This window comes from Malus domestica, chromosome 16, assembly GCF_042453785.1.
Source record: "Malus domestica chromosome 16, GDT2T_hap1".
Lineage (NCBI taxonomy): Eukaryota > Viridiplantae > Streptophyta > Magnoliopsida > Rosales > Rosaceae > Malus > Malus domestica.
This window is the reverse complement of record NC_091676.1, coordinates 9,890,449-9,903,383: the sequence shown is the minus strand read 5'-3', so window position 1 is coordinate 9,903,383 and position 12,935 is coordinate 9,890,449. Positions and strand designations below refer to the sequence as shown.

General features: G+C 37.9%; 3 protein-coding genes across 5 annotated transcripts; 1 reads left to right on the top strand and 2 right to left on the bottom strand.

Moving 5' to 3' along the window:
• The first annotated feature begins 1,586 nt into the window (after window positions 1–1,586).
• Window positions 1,587–3,969, top strand: LOC103433124 (transcription factor HY5-like). Of its 2 annotated transcripts, none has more exons than XM_008371356.4 (4): window positions 1,587–2,054; window positions 2,569–2,761; window positions 3,377–3,533; window positions 3,639–3,969. In XM_008371356.4, exons 1-4 carry the CDS (start codon window positions 1,877–1,879, stop codon window positions 3,702–3,704), a joined length of 594 nt encoding a protein of 197 aa, XP_008369578.1. In that variant the 5' UTR covers window positions 1,587–1,876; the 3' UTR covers window positions 3,705–3,969. The 2 variants fall into 2 exon arrangements, with proteins under 2 accessions (XP_008369578.1, XP_008369576.1); XM_008371354.4 differs by having other exon boundaries at window positions 1,719–2,054; window positions 2,521–2,761.
• A 22-nt stretch (window positions 3,970–3,991) lies between these two features.
• On the bottom strand, window positions 3,992–8,165 carry LOC103433123 (pectin acetylesterase 10-like). Of its 2 annotated transcripts, XM_008371353.4 has the most exons (12): window positions 7,552–8,165; window positions 7,131–7,213; window positions 6,637–6,766; window positions 6,447–6,520; window positions 5,735–5,821; window positions 5,537–5,661; window positions 5,392–5,452; window positions 5,150–5,203; window positions 4,934–5,011; window positions 4,693–4,798; window positions 4,428–4,573; window positions 3,992–4,298 (listed from the first exon to the last, which is right to left on the bottom strand). In XM_008371353.4, exons 1-12 carry the CDS (start codon window positions 7,787–7,789, stop codon window positions 4,191–4,193), a joined length of 1,290 nt encoding a protein of 429 aa, XP_008369575.1. In that variant the 5' UTR covers window positions 7,790–8,165; the 3' UTR covers window positions 3,992–4,190. The 2 variants fall into 2 exon arrangements, with proteins under 2 accessions (XP_008369575.1, XP_008369574.1); XM_008371352.4 differs by having other exon boundaries at window positions 7,131–7,599.
• Window positions 8,166–9,524: 1,359 nt separating this feature from the next.
• Window positions 9,525–12,677, bottom strand: LOC103433194 (protein NRT1/ PTR FAMILY 4.5-like). Its single transcript, XM_070815938.1, has 6 exons — window positions 12,552–12,677; window positions 11,870–11,960; window positions 11,497–11,714; window positions 10,882–11,304; window positions 10,650–10,774; window positions 9,525–10,437 (listed from the first exon to the last, which is right to left on the bottom strand). Exons 1-6 carry the CDS (start codon window positions 12,675–12,677, stop codon window positions 9,525–9,527), a joined length of 1,896 nt encoding a protein of 631 aa, XP_070672039.1.
• Window positions 12,678–12,935: the final 258 nt, after the last annotated feature.

Here is a 12,935-nt window from a genome sequence, read left to right as displayed (position 1 = left end):
CTGCGAAAAGCATACACCAAGGAATATCATCTTGAATATGTCCTGTTAACTCATCCATTACCAACGCAAAAAGGTAAGGACTTAAGGATGAGCCTTGATGTAATCCTACAGTTATGGGAAAGCTTTCGGTTTGTCCTTCATGAGTTCTTACGGCAGTCTTTGCTCCTTCATACATATCCTTTATAGCTTGGATATATGCTACTCGTACTCCTTTCTTCTCTAAAATCCTCCAAAGAATGTCTCTTGGGACCCTATCATACGCTTTTTCCAAATCTATAAAGACCATGTGTAAATCCTTTTTCCCATCTCTATATCTTTCCATCAATCTTCGTAAGAGATAGATTGCCTCCATGGTTGAGCGCCCTGGCAAGCAAGAAAAATTTTCCTTCGAGTCAGACTCAACAATAATCCTTTCCATACCCATCGAACTGGCAAGTTCGCACCCGTATAAAATTGCCAGTGCCTCCGCTGCTGCAGCACTCGGCGCCTTGATCTTCAACTTTCTCGCCGCCACAAACAAGCCATCATCGTTTCTTGCTATAACCCCAGCATGCCCATTACCAGTGGCAGCAACCCAACTTGCATCCACATTCAATTTCATGTGATATAGTGTCGAAGTATGTAGGAAATGCAAGAACAAATGGACTGTAGTATGCAAGGCAGCAAGGGGCAGGACATGATGCGAGAATAGTATTTTCGGAGCTGGTTGAATTCATGGTCTTTTTTACAAGCCGGTCTGTAAAGTGAGAAACTTGAAAGTGGAAAGCAAGCAAGCAAGCATTCCAACTTTTTGACTTGGCTTGATTAATGGATGAGTGACATGGTTGGCTGAATCTTGAAAGGGAAAGATGTGATTACTCTAAGGGAAGGATGAAGTGTTTGAACTCAAAACGTAATGAGCTGAAGAGTGCTCTATCTATCAGTGCAATCCACTACTTGCAAGAAACTGTTTTTGTTATAAGACAAGAATGCACACATCTTCTTAGGATTTATATATCCCGCAATGTTGTTCAATGATAAAAACTATCTATACTTCTTCAAAAGTATCATCATAAAAAAATAACGAGATTCAAAATTGTATGATCGTTTACAAAAATATGAAGTAACACAATTTATTGGATGCAACTGAAATGAAAATGAGGATAATGAAATTGTTAAGTGAAATATTCATGATTAATTCGACTTTTTATACATGAATAATTCTTGAAAGGAAATCTAAAGACTGAGCAATTATAAAAATGAATGGAAGAAGATTTAAACACGCTCATTTTAGCCTCTTACATAATCTTTAAATGATAAATATGCGCTAAAATTAAACTTGAAACGTGAGAGGTTAAAAAGAGTGTAACTATAGTATTTTACTTACAAAAGAACCATGTCTTTATATATTATTGAAGTAGCTAGTACACTAAAAACAGCTTTACTCAATGAAAATGGTTGGTTGCGTGTTGTTTAGGGGGAAGTTTGTCGCGCGGCTGTCTTTACATCAACGTGTTCGCTCCTCATCCAAACCCTTCCTTTTACTCCCAACTCTATCAACTCATCTAAACACACACACACACAACTGAAGACACATAATAAATTCCATAATTATATATACACATACACTATATAATATGGGGTGTGCTATCCACACACCTCTTTTTACTTTTTTCACACCTCTTGTTAATTTATGTCATTTAATATTCTTCAATTCATCCGATCCAACGGCCGAAAATTAAAAGGGTGTGAGAGAAGTAAAAAATGGTATGTGGATATCACATCCCTATAATATATCTGTGTGTGTGTATGTGTGTGTGTATGTATATCGTTTCATATATAACCTCAACGTCCAGAGAGAGAGAAAGTAGAAGAACAAAGAGAGAGGTCATCCGCCATGTCAGTCCCAATCAGAGCAGGAGATGGTGAAGCCAAAAATCCGATGTTATCAATATCCTCCTCCTCCTCCTCCAGTTTGGAACAACCTCAGCGGCAGCCATCTGGTTCTTCTTCCTTGAAGCTTCCTCATCCTTCTCTTCTTCTTCATAGTAACAACAAGAACAGTAACAAACTAGGTTTGCCGATACTTTGTCAAACTCCCAGTTAAAAGTTGCACAATATTTTCCTCCATATTAGTGTTACATTAATTAAATTCATATAAAATATTCCAATGTACTAATTGAGTTGAATTTATTTAAGCCTTTTTGGGATTGCTTTTAGATTAACTAACAACGTTTTTCTTACATTTGAAACTCTTACAATTAACTGCGTTTGACAAAAGAAGTTCATAAAACTGGTTTCTGGAGAAGCACCTATAAAAGGTCTGGTTTAGAAAGCGCTTCACTTCAAAGTGCTTTTTTAGGAAGCACTTAAATTTTTAATAACGAGTTTAATGTATTTCCAGATGAGAAGATATATTGATCCGAGGGTTGGGCTTTTTTTGCTTGAAGTTACTTACATTTCCATGCCTTAATTTTAAGGGTTACTCTTTTGTTTTTTATATTTTTAATTTTTCAATATTAATTTTGTCTTAATTAATAGACGTTCCTTGGTTTTGGTCATTGGATGATGATGGTGATAATGTTCCAGAAGTGAGCGATGAAGATATGTTCATGGTTCCGGACGTGGAGGCGTTACGTCCTCCCAATAATAGTATTAATAATGCGGCCTCAACAATCGCCAATGCCACCAGTAACAACAACCCAGATGCCCAGTCTGGCTTTCCGGCCAAGCGCCACCGAGGCCGAAACCTGGTCGATAAGGAGTACAGGCGGCTCAAGAGGTACTATCAATAATAAATATAGGGGTTCGGAATCCCTATATTATCAATCAATGGCTTCTATACATAGGAGTAGTTTTTATATATGCAGTGCATTGCATCAATACACAAGCTACTTTTGCTTAAAACTTGCATGCATGCACAAATATTTGTCTAGTCCATGTGCCAAGTCGTTGTTACTTCCATAATTCAATCTTCCTCCCAAAACCCTCCCTCGGAAATTTCCGTTTATTCTTAATCAAGTTCTACCTCGCATTTGAAAGATTTTGCTGCAATATGTCCGGTTGTTTTTGGCCATCTTTGTTAGATTTGAACTCTCTTATTCGCTATTATGCGTAATTGGATTGCTAGAGACCGAGCTTACACCTACCAGTCAGAATGAAACTTGTCAAATTTTGAATGGAAATTAGCTGAATTGGAATTTTTTTTAGTTCGACATTGCCCAAAACCTCAATTTATCTTAATTTGTCCAAACTTCTTGGTTCTTAAGTCAGTTTACAAGGCTCATTGAAATCATGTGTAGTGACATTATCAGGTTGCAGCTTGACATGATTTCATAACAAATATCCATTTCCAATTAATTAAAACTGATCAAAACTTGTGTATTCAAACTTACAGATTGCTAAGGAACAGGGTGTCTGCTCAACAAGCCCGGGAGAGGAAAAAGATTTACGTCAACGATCTGGAATCAAGAGCCAAAGAATTGGAGGATGGGAATTTAAAGTTGGAAGAGAAGATATCTACGGTTGTTAATGAAAACGCCATGCTTCGAAAGGTGAGGCTTCTGTTACCGTTGATTGAGTATTACATCCACATTGCGGTTTACAAATCGTATAACTCTTTCTAATGGTCGAATTTGAAATCTCTGTCTCAATTTCAGGTTCTTATGAACACAAGGCCAAAAGTAGACGAAGGTATTGAACAAAAGCAAGGATCAGTTAAGTAAGAGCAGACAAGCATAAAGGAGTTCTTTTAGGCAGTTTTAGGTGAATATATTTAGAAATTTTTTAGAGATCAATTCCGACGAATGTGAATCACAGCCTTCGATTCTCCAGCTACATATGGTATTTGTGCATCACTTAATTTGATATGAACACTCAACTAGCTAGTATGGAAGTTTTAATGAACTTCTGTCTTCTCCCTTTTGTACCATGTATTTTTCATGGAAAATATTTTTTTTGGATGAATTTCATTCGAGAAATTGCTACTCATTGCATCTTCGTCAACTAGATGTTGTCAAAATATATAACTGAAATTTAAGCAAAGATTATTCCGTTTATATGTTGGATTATAAAAACGATACCTGAACATGCTGATCACTCTTCGAGCTTCACAGCAATGACTCATTTCAAAGAGTACATGTTGCATTACATGCCCTTGGCAATATAAATTAGGGAGAGAAGACATAAATAGAGATGATATACAGATATTTTCACTTAAACACCAGATTATGGCAGGTCTTGTCACAAGGGTACGGACAATCTATAGCTTTGGTACTATACCGATCGAAATACCAGTTTCCGACTGATTTTGCTATCCCCTGCAGATAATTGATGGCATATGAGATCAAGACAGACTCTAGTGTGACAAAATAATGTGAAAATGAAACGACTGCAAATCCATAGATATTTGTTTCTTTATCCGAGTTTAAAGTGGAAAAAGGACATACCTTATTTCCAATAAGGGGAGGATTTTGAGAAAACCAGGTGTCTTGTCTCTCGGTCTGGCAATGAGAAAAGCAAGAATTTATGAACAAACCATTTTTACCGGCCCTCGAGAATCCGCTTACAGCTTTGAGCATCTGATACCGGAAACCTAATAATTTGTTGGAGAAAGAAAAGAGATAACTGAATTCAGTTCCGAAACACAAAGCATTGAGCATGTAACTAAATCATCATCTGGAACACAAAGCATAATCAAACTAATGAGGTCACCTTGCAAAAACTTAATTTGCCATGCAGCACAGTTTGCATTATTGTTTGTGCATGCATGCCAAAGGCCATTAGGGTCTGCTGTTCGTGGAGCTAAACTGGCCTGGATCTGATTGAAGGAGAATAACATTTAAATTAATCATTCACTCGTCATCGTATCACGATTCTACTGCAAGATATCAGGTCTCATTCACCATATGAATCAGAAAGAAACGCGAGGATGAGAAATTATATATGAACGTACCTGCCATGTATCATAAGCTGCATTGACCAGAAAAAGGGGAGTCTTGACACTTGCAATTAAGTGCTGGGGGAAAAAGCACTGAAATTTGAACGACGAAGTTAATAATCAAGACTAAAAACAGAAGGGAAGCCTCTTTCCAAAATTGGGTTCTTTGTATAATCTATATAGAAAAGGGAGTTTCTCTTAAGATAAAATAAATACAAGAAAAGAAATTACCAAAGTCGGGTTGAGGCGATTGGTACAACTCCATGGGAGATTCTTTTGCACCCCCTGCAAAATAATTGTATCTACATGATCTTAAAAAGTTCCCCACATCAAAGTACAAACTAGCAGAACAAATTTTAGGAGTTCACAGATCAATGAAAAATTGCACGTCTTCGGTGTGTTAATCATAGAAGCTTCAATCCACAATAAGCACATTCGAAGGTTGATAGTTTTAGTTTTAAATTGTAATATACCTGTAGGCTAACCACTCTTCTAAACATACTTCTCAAAGTGCGCCTACCAGATACATCAATTCTGCAATTTCAGATAACAAGGTTATTTATCTAAGTACCAAAAGGTATCGGGCATGCCAAAATTTGTTGAAGAAAGGATACTTACGCGTCAAGAAACAATCCACCATCGCTGAGGCACTTGACTTTAGTAGTTGAGGGAAACATTGCACGAAATCCATCGCAGTGGAGTACAGTTGCAACACCACCAGCAGAACATCCAGAAAGAAGAGCCTGAAATCCAACGGTAAAGTGTATAATACTAACACGAGTAAAATTATATCATCTCTCAAAAATTAACAATAACCTGATTAGCATAACGCATTCCCTTTGACATCAAGTCTTCCATAGCAGCTTTCCAGATACGTTGCCCTCGAAAATGCAATCGGGCAGCCTGATCATCAAATAAGCCATAATTTTGCAGTCATAATTCATAAATGATGAAGCTAAAAAATTGTCCTCCAGAGTTTTAGCGGTATACAATAATGAAAAAGTAATTAACTTAAACCAGAAACAATACATGCATCAGTGGTAGAACAAGAAATTAGTTCATTTGTAAGGTGGAAATGACCATACCAATTGAGGACATGATCAAGAATCCTGCGTAAAATTGTTTGTCATCCATAATTAAATGTGGAAAATTCTTTTGAAAGAACAGTAGCAGTGTGACATGTTCAAGCAAAAATAATAAGAGGAAGGCTTACAACCACATAGCCTTAAGCAGTGAGAAAAACCATGGTTGAAAAGCGATATTTCTGAACTAATCTAATTAACCGGGAGGGGATACGAACTTGAGTGCAAGGTGATATGCACACTACACTAACCGACTAGCTTAACTCACCTCAGCAATTTTTTTTTCAGTACATTACATCTATAAGAATGCTGCTTTCTTTGAACTTTGTTTGCATAAAAATTGTTTAACAAAAAAATTCTCAAGAACCTGTTACATCACAACCAGTGTAATACAGCAACTTTTTCAAATTTAAGACCTCTGGATTTTGGAAATTAAGCAAACTGACCTCATTTTGACTGTCACCGCTGAAAGATGCACCATCACAATATCGAACCTTAACTCTGTTCCAGTTGTAAAAGTCTGCAATTGTTTGTTTTGCATCCAGAATGTCAGATTACTAATTACTTCAGAAAGAAAATGTAGGAAAAGTAGTGCTTTGTGTGTAATGAAATAAAGGACGCAGCCAGATATATAACCAGGGTTTTCTCCAGCCTTGTTGCTCAATATCCCTGAAAACGGTATCTGCTTCTCCATATATGCGGATGAACCACGACGAGTTTTCTTACGATAGACACAATTTCTGATTGTATCACACCATCCTCCTCCCTATCAATAAAAGAAGTTTAGCTCCTAACATGTTACAGGCAAGCCACCCAATAAAACAAGTTTAACCAAGGAAGGACAATTCGGCATCTTCTAAGTTCCTTCCCAAGATCTATTTCCTGTATCTCCTTTAGACACATAAAAAAGGAAAAGAAGTGCAAATCATCTTTGCCGAACGAGAAACTAAGTCTAATTTGATCAGAGTTACTAATGAGAGATCCATCTAGAAGTACCAATGGTTAGTAACAAACAGAAGGTTTACTCAATCATCATAACTATTAATGGTGATGTGTCAAGAACAGAACTGCCATAATTCACACTGTCAAGTGTGTATGACAGGTCTTAATTTCCCTCAGTTAAGACATACCTCCAACTGAACGAGCCAACTGTTTGCTCCTGACCCGTATCCGCGGTGGATGTGGTAAGCTGGTAATGTTCCATCTAGGCAGACTGCACATTGAAATATTGAATATCTGATAAGTCCTTCTTTTTGCGCAAGCATATGCATTATTTGGACACTAATCATATGACTCAAGGCATCACTTCCTTTCCTTTGCATTTCCTGGAATTGGCCACATGAGCATGTAACTAAGAAACAGATGATTTTACTTTCAACTATCAATGAATCCATTGAATCGTTCGACAAAGAAACAAACTTTAATAAACAAACAGAATCATAAAGAAGGGGTATGCACATCAAGATACACAGTTAAATCATTGAAAAAACACAGTAATCTGTAAATTCTAATATCTTTTCCATTTTTCATTTTTGGGTGACCAAAGAGAACCTGCTCCTTTGGCAGCAGCTCCATTGATGAGAGTGAGACCCACCATCAAGGGTCTGGTGGAAACCCCATAACCATAAGCTGCATAGCCATACACATTACTCTGTGTATAATGCAGGTCTTGTTCCTGGGTGACATTCACTTCCCTAATAAAAGTTCCATCTGTTCTTCTGCAAAACAGTAACCCCATAAACCCCACAACCCACAAAAGCTTCATGTTGGCTGACCCCAGAAATCTCATTGCGCATACAAATGGTAAAAACTAGAGCTAACACAGCGTTGAGAAAATAACAACAAAAAACCCAAATGATGATTGCAAAACTACAGTTCAAATCACAGCTATTTTTTTATTTATTTCACTGTAATTCAGCTGAAGAAAGGAAGGGGGAGGCAGAGAGACAGAAATACACAGAGAATGTGGCTGAAGAACAACTTGGGTAATATGAAGAGGAATATCAATAAGATATGCAATGATTGTGAGTGCCTAATTGGAGGGATGTTGGTGCTCGCTCCCGCCAATTTACATATACTTCATTCTTTCCACTGTCATTTCAACTTTTTCATGGATTATTGAAATTATGTGGGGCTATTTTGGAAGTGCATTAAAATTACTGAAAGTTTTTTTTTTGAAAAAAATGTTTTTGGATTTCAAAAACACTTGAAATACTTTTTGGAAGAAGCACCAAATATGTGTTTCTTCTTCTAGAAATCACTTTAAGTGATTTTATAGGATTTATTTGCATTTTTACTAAGGATTGGTTTTAATAACATTTTCACAAAAAAACTCTTTGAGTCTTGTTTTTTTTTTTAACAAACGATATTATTTACACGAAGGGCGAGGTGGTGGGCTTAGCCTTACAATAGACTAGCATAATGTGGTTCAAATCCGTCTTTGGTGAGAATCAAATCTAAGGTTTCTCACTTACAAATGAAAAGGAATATCAATAGACCGTAGTACAATGCTTTGAGTCATTTTAAAAATACTTTCAAACGAGCTCGTAATGTCAATATTATGTGAGAAAGTCGAAACCATAGTCTGTGTAGGTTGATAGAATTAGAGCTTTTAGGGACATTTTAACCTAATTAACTTCTTTTTTAAGTAAATAATGTATGCCTCTAAATTTAGAGTGGGGTTTAGTGATATTTAAGGGCAACCCTAAACCCCTTATCCAGACTGACTTGTGAGAATGGCAGCCGACACTTTATTTGATCGCCAATCACGCCTAGTCGAGAGCTGTACCACACTCATTTGGTATCTTTGCATGGCCATGATGTCCCCATGCTTATCAAATATTCAACTTTGTTATCCTAGTAGTTCACATTTCAACATCATGCACACCATCGTGAGTTCTATCCTAAAAGCTTACCAATGCTTTTGCATGTCCCACATTCGAGAAGAACTTGTCATAAGCTTGGAATGTCGTCGTGGGGTTATTTCATGTTAATCATGCATTAGTAAAGTAAAAATACATGACAATGTGTGATTGATTTGAAATACCGTCATAGTAGCATCACACATGTAGATAAGTTAATTTTCTTGCATCCACATCTATCATGACAACTTCTTCTTTTTTATAGTTTTTTAATACAAACGATATTAAAAGTGAGGAAAATCAAACACACGATCAAAGTATAAAGTTAACTAATCATAATCACTTGAGTTACAATCTTTTTATATCATATGCGTTGGGGAAATTGGTCTTATAGTATTGAGCACTATATGAGGTTCATATATAGTTCACCAAATTGGAAATTCCCAAATTATATAGAATTTGATCACTTAAAAATAATACAAGATGTTGTGGTCCATGCATCCATACCATGACATTGCCATCTATAGGGCTTTTGGCTTTTGGCTTTTGGGAATTTTTATTTTTATGTCACGTAACATTTAGTACTCAAAACTCAAAATTTCTGTATGCATGGAAATGGAACTAGTACTTGTACTTGGGGCATACACTTTGCTTCCTATTTTTTCACTTGGCCCCGCTTTGTTTTTCTTCCTTCTCTCCTGCCTTGGACACAATGCTTACACCACTTGCAGAGAAAGACTGAGGTTCTCCGGCTTTGAGCAACATTTCCTCGTCGACCGCAATGTCATTCTTATACTTGTACCATTTGGCACACCATACATAAATTCCGAAATTAACCACGCTGAGGATCGCGAGGAACCAATAGAAATAGTCCACGTGGCTTTTGTTCATGTCGCGCCCTTCCAGCCACCCCATTTTGTTCTTAGTGAACTTGCTAGTGATGGTGTTTATGAGATCAACAAAAACCGTGCTCAAGTAGTAGCCAATGGACAGAGAGAGCCAAGAGAAGGAAGTGGAAAGAGAGCGCATGCCGGCGGGAGCTTCCTTGTAGAAGAATTCCATCAGCCCCACAAGTGTAAACATGTCCGCTATTCCAAAGATTGCGTAATGGAAAGAGAGCCAGAAGAGGCTGATTTTGTGGTTGTGGTGAACCATCTCATGTTTTCGCTTCACTTCTACGAGTCCTGCTATGGCCATTGAGATAGCTGAGAGGACAAGCCCCACCCCGACTCTTTGGAGGTGGGTTATGCCATTGGGGTGACCCGTGATTTTGCGCAAGAGGGGAACGAAGGCAAATTCGTAGATGGGGATAAGGAGGGACATGAACAATAGAGGAATCACCGGGATTGAGGCAGATGGGACATCAAAATCGCCAATGCGCGTGTTCATGAGGGTGCCTTGTTGGATTGAAACGGTTTGCAATTGGGCTAAGCATGTGTTCATGAGGATTGTGCTTAGAAGAATAGGCATCATCCTTGTCAAAACCTTCACTTCTTCCACCTGCGTGACTGTGCAAACTTTCCATTTTCCTGCTCCGCTCAGGCCTGTAGGAAGAACGGCTGCCTTGTCTAGTAATCTGCTCAAAGAAAAGTTGTACTTTTCAGTCATTGCGATATTTTGTTTAGTTTGCATGCTTGCTTGAACAGCAAGTAACTATCGATCTAACATCTAATTAGTCACATACTGTCACGTGATCTGTTATTGCCAGAAACATGGTACATGCCGATTGTATGCAAGAATTGAAAGCGAACAAGTGGAGATAACAAATTAAGGGTTTGAGGACCATGCCTGAATTGACTGCTGTGGGGGATGAGCTCTGCTTTAGAAGCAGAATCGCGAGCGTGTATTTCATACAATTCATCGGAACTCTGGGGTACCTCCACCTTCCAGTTCTTTACAGACACCACCAAAACCTGCACAACAGGGTCATCTCAAATTAATCAGTCCTCTGTTAATGGCATTACTAATCACTGTTTTTATTAGCTAAGTTACCAGACACGAGAGGAAGGGAGAGAAAGACCTCTAGAACCCTAATCAAAGGGCTGTCTCCTGGAACTCGGACGCGATAATATGGCCTTCCCAATGCAACAAAGATAAGACCAACCGCAGCGCAGGACAAGGAGATGATAAATCCGATATCCCATCCAACATTTGAGCTCACATACACCACAAATGTGACACCAACCACAGCTCCAACTGTTATGCTAAGCAAAAGCCAATTGAAGAAGCTGGCTATGAGCTTGTGCTCATTGGGATCTTTGGAGTTGAATTGATCAGCTCCTAAAGCCGGGATTGCTCCTCTGATTCCACCTCCTCCAAGTGCCACAAAGGAAATCGAAGCGTAAAACAGTAGGGCCTTTGTGCCATGCACACAGGTTGATTCCAGACAAGGTAGAGGTTGCAGTTTTGTGTAATGGGATTGAATAATGAGCAACATATATCCCTGGAAGTCAAAACACAGCATATATGTATTGATTAGTGTAGTCCGGCTATGAAACAGACAGTCTGTTTGTACTAAAGAACGAAAAGTCCTACATAAAGATTCCTATTGATTAACATTAGTTCTTTTTTTGTGTTTCCGGTTAAGATGAATCAGATTAAGTAGGTTGGAAGGATGGAAAGAAACAAGATTTACCATCAACTCGATTACGCCAAAGAGTAGAGTCGTGTTGAGGCGATTCATATAGGCATCAGAGATGAATCCTCCAACAATGGTGAGCAAGAATGTAGTGCCCAAGTAATTTGTTGTGGTGGTTGCAGAGCCAGAGAGGTCAAAATGTATGACGAACATGAAGTATAAAACCAGGCTTGCCATGTTAGCCACAAAGCCTATGTTATCAAGGAACATCATTGCTGCACACAAAACACAGATACAACAAGAGCTCAAATTTCTGTCCCGAATTAACGTGATTTCGAAAAAATGACACCATTTTTTATATAAGGGGGTCCCACATATAATGGTAGAGTCCGTTTCTATTAAAGTGTGTCATGCTGCACTAATCACTTACCAAAGATAAAATAGTTGGCCTTGAATCCACCTTGGTTCCTCTTCAAGGGCTCATAGGCCAAGTCCTTAGCACCAAGTTCATTGTCCAACCCCTACAAAGTATAACCAACTAATATGAGAAAATGACATACAAAATGTAGTAGCTCTAATGAACAACCATGCATGTTCAATTTGTTTTTTTTTTTTTTTTTTTTGGTGTAAAATGCTAATTGAATGAGCAAGGCATGACACTTTGAATTCACGGTCCATTAAACAACTGCTTTTAGAATGGTTAAAGAGCTTTTGAAAGCGTTTAGAGAAAAAGTTAAATGTTATTTGGTTCAAAAGCTTTTTTTTTGGGTAATTGGTTTCTGAAACATTTTCAGAAACACTTGAAATTTTTTATAAAACCAATTTAAAAAGATTTCCACCAAAAACGTTTATGAGCAGAGGTGTTTTTGCCTCAGTAGTTACCATAGCCAAGGATGATAAGAGTTCCTTTGTTAAAGAAAAGGGTGGTTAGAGATTTTTGGGAGAAGAGTAAGGAGAGAGGGACTCCTACAGGTGTTAGCGGGAGGTTGCAAGTGCATAAATATATATAGACACATGTATTTATGATTAGGTGTGTTGTTAAGAGAGCATAAAATGTTACGCCATCCTGTCTAATGCCAGTGCCAGTGGCATCCTAATTGTGGGAAGCATACAAAAACAGTGGCATTCCAACTCCCAGATCCCAAATGCCAATGCCAAACAACGCCAGAAGCCGACGGACCGGCCGTGAGATCCAATCCAGCACAAGTATTCTCAATCATTGTCGCTCTGACAGCCATCTATAATCTAAGTTATTTATGCCCTTAATCATAATTTAATTTACAAATGCTATTTCAAACAACGTGAAAGATGGAGCCAGAGATGATTAGTTGGAGACAATTCCCCTAAGGTGACCAATGAGGGCTCACTTGGAAATGTCTGTTGAGCGAGCATTCATGTTCATAAGCGTTTTTGTTAAAAATGCATTAATGTAAATAGCATTTGGAAGTGCTTTGTGAAAAAATTCAAAAGTTCTGTCTAACAACTAAAGGTGCTTC